A 12,634-nucleotide genomic window follows, 5' to 3' on the forward strand; every position below is an offset into this window, starting at 1 on the left:
AATCATAAAGCAGCAGCCCATTTTCATTTAAGAAAGAATGGATATCAAGTTCTGAAGGTACAGCAACAGAATGAACAGACCTCAGGGTCTTCTAGCGAGAAAAGAGCCACAGCTAGGATGGAGAGGGGGGATTCAGCTGTTTGAGAACCAGTCACCGCGCACAGTATCTTGAGAAAAGGAAACCCTCTGAATCTGCCTTCCAAAACTTCCTCTGGATTTACAATGCAAGTTGCATTTGCTCTGGAAAAGTTGGTGATAATGATCTTTGCTGAACTGCCCTTCCCCCAACCCCTCCCAGAAAATGGCACGTTGCTTAAGTGATTTCCAGACTCCTTGGAAATGGGCAATATAATTGAAAATGTTGTTGCGTCCCAAGCTTTTATAAAGTCTTTCCTTATATCTGGATTGCAACTTCGACTTTCAGATCGTATGGGTCAGCGTGCTGCCATTAATCCCACTCCGGCCTTCAGTTGCCCACGTGTCCTTTGTGGGATGTTACTGGAATGTTAGGAACTATCATAAACTGTGCTTCACTCGGCCTTTCAGTATTTTACATAGCTCCGAAATGAAATCTAACCAAACCCTAACAGTATATAACAATTACAATACTACTAACTGGAGAGGAGAATGAGGAGCAGCTACAACGCTGGCCACTAAGTCAGACCTCAGGGTGCTTGGAGTCACGTGGTCTCAGGTCCTTGTATTGTGCAGAGGGGACAGGGCTATTGTTCAAGTTGAAACTTTATGTTAAATACGCAGGAAGAAAAATTCAAGGGTAACTGCAAAGTGAACAGAAACAGAGCTATAATTCAGTAGAAGAAAACAAAGCACGGAGAGGCAGAGCAAACTAATATAGGATGGAAAGAAAACATATAATAATAATCACAACATAAATGCACAACCGCCCTTGGCAAAATAACAAATTCCAAAAGTAACAGAAAAGAATCTGCTTGTATGCTTATATTCAAACACTTGTCCACATTGCAATAATGAACTTCGGTTTATCACATGATTACAGTTGAAATGAGGTCACAAATCGGGAGAAGATATTTATGCCTCACATCATCCACTAAGTATTAATATCCAGAACAAAGAATGTCTATACATCAAAAAGAGAAACACAAATAGCCCTTTAGAAAATGGTCAAACAGGTTATTCACCAAAGAAAGGACCTGAAAGACAAGTAAACATGTGAGAAGCTCCTGACTTCACCAGTAAACGGGGAGCTGTGAACTGAAGTCACAGTGGGATACCATTTTCACCCTCTTCGGTTTGAGAACACCAAACGTGGGCAAGAATGTAGATCAACAAAACTTACCCAGTTCCTAGTGGCAATGTAACATTAGTGCAACCACTTGGGAAATGAATTACCTCGTAAAGATGCACCTACTCGAAAACCCGGGAATGCAATTCCTAGAGCAGTGGTTTTCAACTATGGCTGCATGTAACCCCCCTGATCAGGGAACACATAAAACCAAACAAAATTGATGTCCAAGCCCTAGCCCAGACCAACTAAAACAGCAAAGCTCCCCAAAAGATTCCTGTGTGCAGCCAGGATTAAATGAGAATCACTGCCCTGCAGAAACTCGCCACATGCACATGAATACTTGTTTTTGGTGCTCCCACCAGCACTGTTAATGATGAAAAGAAAAAAATAACCTAAATGTCAAATAACTAAAATATGGATAGAAAATTGTCATAATCATTGACTAGCAATAAAAACTTGAGCTACATAAACATGCATGAATCTTACAGCAAAAGTAGTTGCAGAACACCACAAATACACACCATTTACATATTTAAAACCATACACACAATACTATATTTGAAAGATGCATAAATATGTAGTATAACCATGAACAGTGGGAAGGCCAGAGGGTAGACACAAATGGAGAAGGACGCTGAATGGCAGTGGCCCTGCTTATATTTAAGCTGGGTGGTGGGTACACAAGTGTTCACTGTATTATTTCTGACTTTTGTGTCAGAAAAACTGTTATGAATTAAAAATAGCTAAAGAATGCAAAATGGAGACAACTCTTTTGGGAAACTTCACTACGAATAGCAGAGTCAAGAGAGTTATTTATTATTAGAGACAGGGTCTTGCTCTGTTGTCCAGGCTGGAGTGCAGTGGCACAATTGCAGCTCACTACAGCCTTGACTTCCCAGGTTCAAGCGCTCCTCTCACCTTAGCCTCCCAAAGTGCTGGGATTACAGGAATGAGCCACTGTGCCTGGCTGAGTTTGTTTAAAATGTGAAATATGCCCCTGATATTTTTTCTTTTTTTGAGATGGAGCTTTCACTCTGTCACCCAGGCTGGAGTGCAGTAGTGCAATCTCGGCTCACTGCAACCTCCACCTCTCGGGTTCATGCGATTCTTGTGCCTCAGCCTCCCAAGTAGCTGGGCTTACAGGCACCCACCAGCACACTCGGTTAATTTTTGTATTTTTAGTAGAGATGAAGTTTCACCATGTTGGACGGGCTGGTCTCAAACTCCTGACCTCAAGTCATCCGCCTGCCTCGGGCTCCCAAAGTGGCTGGGATTACAGGCATGAGCCATCGCGCCTGGACTATTGCCCCGATACTCTTAACCAAAGATTTCCACCTCCTTCTACCCACAAGGTGCTCCCTAAGCAGCACCAGAGGCCTCAATTTTCCTGACCAGCTCAAAGATAAACGGAGAGAATAACTCCCACTGCTCAAGCATGGGCTGCTCACACTATCGTAGAGAAACCGGGTAAGTAGTGCAGAGGCCGGGTGGTCGAGGCCAAGTTCAGCAGCCATAAACCACACAGACAGGAGGTATCCTTGATATGAGGACAACAGCATTTTACCTTGGGGATATTGCTCCAAAAACCCATTTGCCAGTCTGATAATAAGAAAATACAGCAAATTGCAATAGAGAGCAACTTGCAATATACCTGACCAGCATCAAGCATTCTCAGAACGCTCATGAGCAAGGAGTCTGAGAAAATGGCACAGCCAAGAGGAGAAGAAGACACGATGACTAAACGTACTGTAGACTCCCGGAACAGAAAAAGAAATTAAGCCTTGATTCTAACTTGGCAGTATCTTGAGCTCTTCAGAAGCGACAGAATCTCTGACATTTATTGTCTAGTTTTAAAACACTGTCACAGATGGGGTAATCAAGCATCTACTTGGCAAGTTTTCTTCTTCCTAGCATATAGCCATGACCATAAATGTGTAACTTAATGAAATCTTTAAAATGAGCCAGAAAAACTTGCCCAGATTGGTAAAGATTTCTTAAAAGAGGGGTGTCACTTGAGCCAAGTCAGCCCCTGCAGATGCAGAGGGCAGGGGATGTATGTGGGCTGGGGTGGTTTATATAGGAAGAAAGGGTGGAAGTAAGGCCACAGGGGAAAGCGGGGCGCCAAACCACGGAAAGCCTTTTGTGCTGTACCAAGTCTTTTGATTTATCCTGCAGACAACATGGAACAAATGAAGATTTCTTTTTTTTTTTTTGAGACAGAGTCTTGCTCTGTCACCCAGGCTGGAGCGCAGTGGTGCCATCTCAGCTCACGGCAAGCTCCACCTTCTGGGTTCACACCATTCTCCTGCCTCAGCCTCCTGAGTAGCTGGGACTACAGGCACCTGCCACCACGCCCGGCTAATTGCTTGTATTTTTAGTAGAGACAGGGTTTCACCGTGTTAGCCAGGATGGTCTTTATCTCCCGACCTCATGATCCACCCACCTCGGCCTCCCAAAGTGCTGGGATCACAGGCGTGAGCCACTGTGCCTGGCCAAATGAAGATTTTTAAACAGGGCAAGGATATGATTAGAGTTGGGGTTTAGAAAAGTTACTCTGAAGGCTTAAGGGTTTGGATTGAAAGATGAAGAGACAGGACGTAGGCAAATGCTTGGAAAAGCACAGATTTCAGTTTTGGAGGTGCTGAGATCTAGGTGTCTTGTCTCAGGCTATGGACTGTGGGAGCTGTAGACTTACGTGTCAGTGGTACTCAAAGTTGCAAGGTTAGAGATGGTACTTAAAACTCTAATTAGGTAGCAAGAGATCAAGGCCAGAAGAAATGCATACACAAAGGCCTACGGAGATTCACCATTAGGAGGGAAAATGGGGAGTGGAGTTAAGAGTGAGACAGATGGAGTGTCACTTAAGCCCTCACTCCAGATATGGGAACAATGTGAACCAGCAGAGAAGAAAAAGCTTTACAGTTGGAGGAAACACCGTAAGTGTGTGCTGGAGGCAGAAACTGGGGCGGGGCGGTGGCGCGATGTGTGTGTGTGTTCTGAGGAGGCTGCTGGAGCAAGGACCACGGAGCCATTTGGAAAATCCGATTAGGAGTCTGACCACAGAGGCCTCAGTTTGAACTTAACTTGCTAGAAAACTAGGAGACAACTTTGTTTCTTTCAGTCAAAAAAATTTTTTTCCCTCGTAACCATATTAGAAAAGAAAAAGGCCAGGCATGGTGGCTCACCTCTGTAATCCCAGTGCCTTGGGAGGCTGAGGCGGGCGGATCACCTGAGGCCAGTAGTTCGAGACCAGCCTGGCCCGCATGGCGAAACCGTCTCTACTAAAAATACAAAAATTAGCCAGACCTGGTGGTGGGCACCTGTAGTTTCAGCTACTCGGGAGGCTGAGGTAGGAGAATTGCTCGAACCAGGGAGGCAGAGGTTGCAGTGAGCCAAGATCGTGCCACTGCATTCTAGCCTGGGCGACAGACTGAGACTCTGTCAAAAAAAAAAAAAAAAAAAAAAAGGAAAAAGGAAAAGAAACTGTGGGGTGAGAATAAGGTGGGTTTGTGATTCTGACTTGGTATATTATAAGGACAGCGGAGCCAGCAACAAAAATACAGATCACAGACTAAGTTAACAGCTGCTGTTCAAGAAAAGAGACAACGTCACTATTACAGAAAGGATGACTTTTATTTCCATCCTGAATGATTCACACCATTATTTAAACATCTGAAAAATCCTGAAATAATTTAAACTGAAGGCACAAAACAAACCAAAGTATTTAACTGTCAGAACTAAAAATGAGAAAATCCAAGTAGTTCTGTAGTAACAATAAATTATGAACAAGTTTCCATCACCAAATATCACTCTGACCAAAAATGACTGTCTTTTGTCATAAAAGCTACAGCTTAAGCTGATTCCAAGATTTCTATGATAAAAATGAGAGTGAAAAAATTTCTTCTTTCAAAAGATGCATTATGCCACCAGGTTCAATGTAAGTATTTTGTATATAACAAAGTAGCAGTCAAGATATTTGTTGATGGATGGCTACTCCCCAAGGAATGATACATTCTTACAAACTTTAAAAAAATAGCAAAGTTGGTTACAAAATTCTATTTGGGGAGCAGGGAAAAAACTTGTTCCATGTCAATTAGAATATCAAAGCATTTCAATATCAAATTGCTTCCAAAGCCAATCATCACACCACAGTAATATACTGTACGGGCCATTCCACCGCATCTTGTTATATGTTGATCATACAGTGTAGTTAAGGGGTCGAACAAGTCAGTAGCAATGACTGTTGCTGTATCTCATTTATTCCAAATAGATATGTTTTTTAAAAATCATTATAAAATGAACTGAAATAATCTGTGACATGCTACAGATACAATAAACCTCAGCAATGCAATTGCTAAGTTTGAAAATAAAGTGGTCATGCTTCATAATATATTGTACTGTAGTATTCTGAAATACATTCTCTGATTATCAATACCATTTATTACAGAGGTCACTTGTAAATTAGCTCAGATTCTGAACTAGGTTTCTAAATGAAACTTTTTTCAAGTATGTATAATATTAATAAGGTAAAGATATTTTTATCTTATTCACTTATTTATGTGTTCTTCAGAGGGCTGAATAAAGGACAAAAAATGGGCTAGTCATAATTTTCAAAAACATTTCAAAAAATATGAAATAGTCTAGTGACCGGGAGCTGACTGAAAGATACATCTAAAACCTACATTTCCAATAAAACAGAACTTTGCTGTCTCCTACTTGAAACAACTAAGCTCATAAGAAATAATGGGAAAAATAATTGTTTCTAAAATACACAAGAATACTCCTACCCGAATAAAACAAAAAGGTCTCCCTTTCTCCTACTTAGCTGTGATATATACGTATTTAATAATATGGTTTTATCTTTATCATTTCGTTTAATTGCATAAATCACAAAAACATTTCTAGCCAAGATTACTGCTAAGAATAACACAACTCTAGAAATAATTTTTTTTAGCAAAAACTACTTCAAAATTTCCCTACATAGCAAAAGATTCCTTTGGAAATAGATTTTTAATGCTTTTGGGCTGTTCAAGTAAGTGCAGCTTTACCATCTCTAACATTAAGTTATAATTATCATCCAAATTCCTTTGAAACTGGATAACATTATCTTTTATTCTCTACTATTCTAATAATAGTGTATTATTTAAGAAATCTCTTTAGTGTTGTCAGACTTATTTCTTCATCTTCTATAAGTATTGAGAGATTACAGTAGAAATAAACAAGAAAATCACTTTATAAACAGTATGAAGTTTTGAAATGTTGGCACCAATAAAAAATGGGGAACGGCCGGGTGCGGTGGCTCATGCCTGTAATCCCAGCACTTTGGGAGGCTGAGGCGGGCAGATCACACGGTCAGGAGATCAAGACCATCCTGGCTAACACGGTGAAACCCCGTCTCTACTAAAAGTACAAAAAATTAGCTGGGCGTAGTGACGCATGCCTGTAGTACCAGCGACTCAGGAGGCTGAGGCGGGAGAATGGCATGAACCCAGGAGGTGGAGGTTTCAGTGAGCTGAGATCACACCACTGTACTCCAGCCTGGGCGACAGAGCAAGACTCCGTCTCAAAAAAAAAAAAAGGGGAACAGTTATCATCAAAATTTAAAGTATACTCATTCATGGTATTGGTTATGACACTGGCAGTACATGCTGTTGTTACTGGCTTTGCTGACATCAGGTCTGAGGGATATAGGACTCATTCTATGATTCAGTTACTGAAAACAAAGACCCACTAGAAAGAAGGTCTTTACTCCAGCCGGGGCACAGTTTGGGTAAGCTTTGCTCATTACCCCGTAGGTAACATTTTAACAACGAAGTTTGAATTCCGAAAATATAAACTCACAAAGGTTAGTGGAAGACTGTTTCCAAGCTAAAAGAAATGTAACGAACTTAGGAAACCATTTAAATAAACATAAATGGACAATCTTGGTGGGTTTTGGCCCTGTGTATACCAGCGGTGTCAGCAGCAACTAAACCACAAACACAATGAAACCAAAGGGTTTTCTTTCAAAAACCGAAAAAAGGAAGATGCGAGATTTGAAACCAATTTCCAAAATCTATACAAGGCTGCCAGGCCAACAAATAACGGTCAGAGTGACTTTGTTCCTCTGCTCCTTCAGCATGGGAACTAGCGCAGAGTGGCTCATGCCCACGGTCGACAGCCCGTTTACGGCCACGATCATGTCGCCACACCTGGACAAAGAGAGACAGATACAGAATGTTACTATTTTCATGGTATTAAAAATATCCCAATTGAGATTTATTTAGCATGAAAAATGCGGCTTCACTTACCACTTAACTGTCAATGATTAGGGTGTATAATCTACTTTGTCTGGGACAGCTGTTAAGCCTGTGCTGGCTTTCCCTTGCCAATCAAGGAAACCCCTGGGCCAACGACTCCATAACCAGTCGGTGAATGTCAAGGACAAGCAGAGTAATTTTCACACTAATTTAAGCAAAATATAGAGTAAATATGCTCTCTCTTTAAAAAAATACCAAGTCATGCATTTGAAGGGGGTTGCTTATTATTTTGACTGCTATGTCTCTATTCATTCTTAGAGCTCATACATCTGATGGTTGAAGTTGGAAATAAGACCCATACTTCCTCTTCTTTCAGCTGTTGACACTCACTGTACTCTAAGCAGAATTATCATGGATGATGAATTGGAGGACCTTTCCAGCCTTATAATTACCATAATTATCCTTATGGTTTTTGGTCTTCTATTTATACCATAAATAAGCTATTTTACTGTTGACTACTTCAATTTCTTTTTGGAAGTAGGAGGAATACAAATTATAATTAACAGAGGCCCAGACTGGTTGAGTAACTTAGCTAAGAGAGTGATTAATTCATTTTTCCCTACGCTTTCCTCCTAAAATTATTTTTTTTTCATCTTTATCAATATAGGCTGACCTGGAGCATACCTTTCCCAATCACCTTTCCACACATTATTTCGATGTCACTTACTCCTGGCAAACAGTGTACATTTTCCATCTGCATAGCATTCTATATAGAATGTCAACATTTACTTTTTAAGAAATGGCTCTTCCTTCATAAACCAGGTATTAAGAATTTACAATCAACCACCTCCTCTCTGCTGGTGATGATCTCTTGCCATGACACCTTCTCTTTTCTTCTCCCAGTGCCCGAGCTTTGATAAGACGCTGTACACTGAGCGAGGACTTTTGCTCAGTGGTAGAGGCTGGCAGAGGGGTTAAAGTCCAGGGATCTAGAGCCAGATAGTCCTGGGTCTGCATGCCAGCCAACCACTTTCAACTATTTCATTGTGGGCAAGTTTCTTAACCTTTCCAAGCCTCAGTTATCTTGTTTGTTTTAAAACACGAATAATAAAGAAACTTACCTCATAGGATTGTTAAGATTACACAATGCATGCACAGCACTTAGCACTGCGCCAGGCATCCTGTAAGCTATTGTACATTCATTCATCAAATATTTATGGAGATCTTACTTTATGCAAGGTATTGTTATGACTGCTAGGGATATAACAATAAATGCAACAAGATCCCTCCCTTATGGAGCTTGCATAAATACGATCTCAGGTAGAGAGGAGTGCTGTGGAGAAAAATAAAGCAGAGTCATCTAATGACAGGACTGGACCTGAGTAGGCTGTGTGGGAAACTTACTCAGTGCTCAGTGTCACATCACAACATGATGAATGAAATATGTCCGACGAAATAACTCAGGTTCAGTTTCTGTCATCAGATTAACGAAACATAGCTATAAGCGACAAGATAGTAAAGGTAACACTTCAGTCTAGATCTCAAAGTTCTAGACTGGGATTGGCAAATTTTTTTTCTGTAAGGGGTCAGATGGTAAATATTTTAGGCTTCAAGACCCATACAGTCTCTGTCACGACGACATCCACTCTGCTGGTGTAGTGTGGGAGCCAGAGAGTACATAAACCAGCAAGTGTAGCTGCACTGCAATGAAACTTTATTTTCAAAAACAGATAATGGGCTGGATTTGGTGCTGACCCCTGACCCCTGGTCTAGATCATGTCCGGTGTCATCAACATGAATCACATCATTAATTAGAACAAGACTCACTTTAATCTTCCATCATAATAAGCAGGAGTTCCCAAGACAATAGTTTTAATGAAAAAAGGCTGATTGGTGTGGTTCTCTTCGTATCCACCAACAATACTAAAGCCCCAACTTCCCAAGTAGCTTCTTCGTAAAACTATATCGTGGCAGCTATGAAGTGTACTATAAGCAAACACAAAAATAAAGAAAACATTAACATGGAGGCTTTTATAGCCGCTTATTTTTGTTATAACCCCACACCATGTTATATTTACCACTCTTGGAAAAAAGAAAAAGGGCTATTAATAAATAGATTATTTTGACAATCCATTTTCTAGCACAGACACAGTCTTAGGTAGACTCGAATTTCTCCAACTTTTTTCAGTCTTCCCAAGTGAAGACATACACACACACACACACACACACACACACAAGTAGAGAACCTGGTTACAAATTACACCTCAGTAACCTGTACAAAAAGGTTATGTACCTATATCTGCTCACTGCATTGTCAACAGAGTCCTCAATTCTACTAATCACTCTCATCTACAAGAGGACTTACAACGTGGGATGAAAGAGGTCTAGTACTGCCAAGCCCAGCACGCGAATGAAAGAAGAAAAAGACTAGGAGTGCAGCTTCCAAAAAGAAGGCAGATAATTATTTCTCTTTTCTGAAGGTCCTGTAGGCTTTTAGTCTACATGAGGAGTTGTTATTTTCTCCTTTACTTAGGATGTTTTCATTTTAAGGGAGACTCTTACTTGCCAAAATAGAGAAATCAATCTGGAAAACACTAACAAAAAATCTTTTTCTTTTTTTTTTCTGTCATAGACAAGCTGGGTACAGTGTCAGGTGCCTGTAGCCCCAGCTACTGAGAGGCTGAGGCTCTCAGGAAGATGGCTTGAACCCAGAAGCTTGAGGCTGCAGTGAGCTATGATCATGCCAGCTTGGGTGACAGAGCAAGACCTCATCTTTAAAAAAAAAAGAAAATATATACACATCTATACACACACATGCATATATAAATGTATCACAGACACTGAGAAACTATAGTTAGAATGCTACTGCCAGATTGGAGGATGTGTCCAGAGAGGGAGGAAAAAAATGTACTTATGTTTCCATAGCTCTATGGATTTGGGAAGAAGCAGTGAGTAAAATCTTAAAAACAAAACAAACAAACAAAAAAACCACACCTAAAGGCTACCGAAAAAAAAAATCTCTTTATAATAAATAAATATCCTTCATCTTTAGGTGGAACCGGATCTAAATGCATGGAAGGCAAGGTTTCCTGTTTTTAATCCGTAATAAAATAATAAATATATATAATATAAATAAAATAGTTTTAAAGATCCTGTTTTATTATTTCTTAATAAAGCCAAATCTGTAAAGCAATGTTTACCATGCCAGACCTTCTCATCTTATCTAGTTTCTTAGCTCACTGATAAGAAAGGCTTCTGGGATGGAACAAGGTCCCATGCACTGGCCTGGATTTAAAGGGACAGTGTTGGTTGTTTTCCTAATGCTGCCATCTTCTGAAACAAATAGCTTTCTTGTATACACCAAGAAATTGCAGTGGAAGAAACCTCCCTTTTCAAGAAAAGCAGAGTAGAGCTGCTACACTATCTGGTGCGAAACCTGCATATAGGGGCCACCTGTACCCAACGAGGAGGACACATGGCTGTTGAATATAGCTTTGCATTCAACAGAAACCTCCATACACACATTGAATAGTAGCCTTTTATTGACAGGTATTCTTTCAACATCGGTGGGCTCAAAAATAGATTTTACTATACTGTTATTTCTCATCTAAAATCTTTGCTATTATGCCTGGCACACCAGAAAATGCTCTGAACAAAGAGGTCAATGTGCCAATCCCCAAACTAGACTGGGGTAACAGATAAGGAAAATTAAAGGAAGCACTAGGGACCAAGTTTCTCCAGGACGCTGCTGCTCTCTGCCTGCTCCATCATTAGAGGTGCAGACGAGTTCTGAGGTCTGCAATGTGCTGCCCGGCCACTGCATGAGTGGACCACTTCTCACCCACTATGCACAAAGAGCCTTGAAGCACTATCTAAATGCTAGTTGTTATGAACGTATCCGAGTCAGGTGGCTCAGAAAATAGCAAATTCTTGTTGTTTAATTTTATTTTAAAGAATCAATAATTTTCATACTTGGTCAAGAGTCAAAATGCTTCATAGCTTTAGTATTCTTACATGCAGTAAGAATCTAAATGGATTAGGCAACAACAACAAATAATGATAGGAACACACATTCTTCCTATCTCAAATGTCAAACAACAACAACTGCGGAAAGGAATGCACCCTGGGATGCCACTGGAGGTTCTACGTGCTTCTGTGACCCCAGCACTGACCAACCACAGCATATCTTGGCTGGTCACACTGATAAAAAAACAAAAGTGAAACAGCCATTCTTGAACACTAATGGCTTGGCTTAATAGACTCTTGCATCCAATAAAAATTGAGTTTAAATACTGCCTTTTTTAGGGAGAGTTAAAAAAAATTAAAAAGGTATTAAGAAAGGCTTCTGGGATTGGGGAAGGCCCCAAGATTGGCCCGGTTTTTCTGATGAAAAATGCATGAAGTCTCAGCACATAGCAGAATGAGTGCTGGTAAATGACAGCTTTTCTAAGCAAGAGGCTGGGTTATCCAATCTCATGGCTAGCCCACTGAGGAGCCTTAACAGGAATAGACACAACTGCTTTCTTTGTGTACCTTTTAAAATGTAATATCCTAAGAAAAATTATCCTTTTCTTTTGTAGTTTGATTTGATGTTGCTACTTTTATTGAATTAAAGCTTTTTTTTTATTCCAACGGGTAAATTTATCATGCTACACACTGATAAGGGTTGCAAGTATGATTATGATTTCCATAAAACAAGAAAGCGCTCAGTACCTTGGAAGCCCAAGCCACATGACCCATGATGGGGACCAACTGGCATCATACTCATTTTCGCTGAAAGTACTCGGCTGCTCCTCCGTGTTCTGAATCGCCTCCTCAACAATCTGGACCTCAAGTGCTTTAAGGGCAACAGCAGGGGATGCGGCACTGGCTTTCAGCATTGCAACTGCCTCACTGTGACTTAAATTGGTCAAATCAATGCCGTTGATATTCAGCAACACATCACCTATTCAGATAAAGAAACAAGAAAAATGGGCTGAGCCACTGAGTATTCACCTACAATTCTTTTTGTTTATAAACTAAGCAACAAAAGTTTGTTCCCACAACTCTGATGAGATACGGTATAATAATAAATGGCATTTATTATTTCTTTGTAATTTTTATAATGAGAAGAAACCCAACACACAGA

At 40.4% G+C, this 12,634-nt stretch overlaps 1 protein-coding gene across 1 annotated transcript in view; it reads right to left on the minus strand.

The window, feature by feature from the left end:
• Window positions 1-4,881: 4,881 nt before the first annotated feature.
• Window positions 4,882-12,634, minus strand: part of LNX2 (ligand of numb-protein X 2) — a 75,851-nt gene continuing 68,098 nt past the window's right edge. Inside the window, exons 8-10 of the mRNA XM_011999972.1 lie at window positions 12,220-12,451; window positions 9,334-9,492; window positions 4,882-7,458 (exon numbers count right to left, since the gene is read on the minus strand). Coding sequence (XP_011855362.1) covers window positions 7,323-7,458; window positions 9,334-9,492; window positions 12,220-12,451 — 527 coding nt within the window. The 3' untranslated portion in view covers window positions 4,882-7,322. The remainder of the gene's footprint in view (window positions 7,459-9,333; window positions 9,493-12,219; window positions 12,452-12,634) is intronic.

Source organism: Mandrillus leucophaeus, unplaced genomic scaffold (genome assembly GCF_000951045.1).
Source record: "Mandrillus leucophaeus isolate KB7577 unplaced genomic scaffold, Mleu.le_1.0 Scaffold61, whole genome shotgun sequence".
Classification (NCBI taxonomy): domain Eukaryota; kingdom Metazoa; phylum Chordata; class Mammalia; order Primates; family Cercopithecidae; genus Mandrillus; species Mandrillus leucophaeus.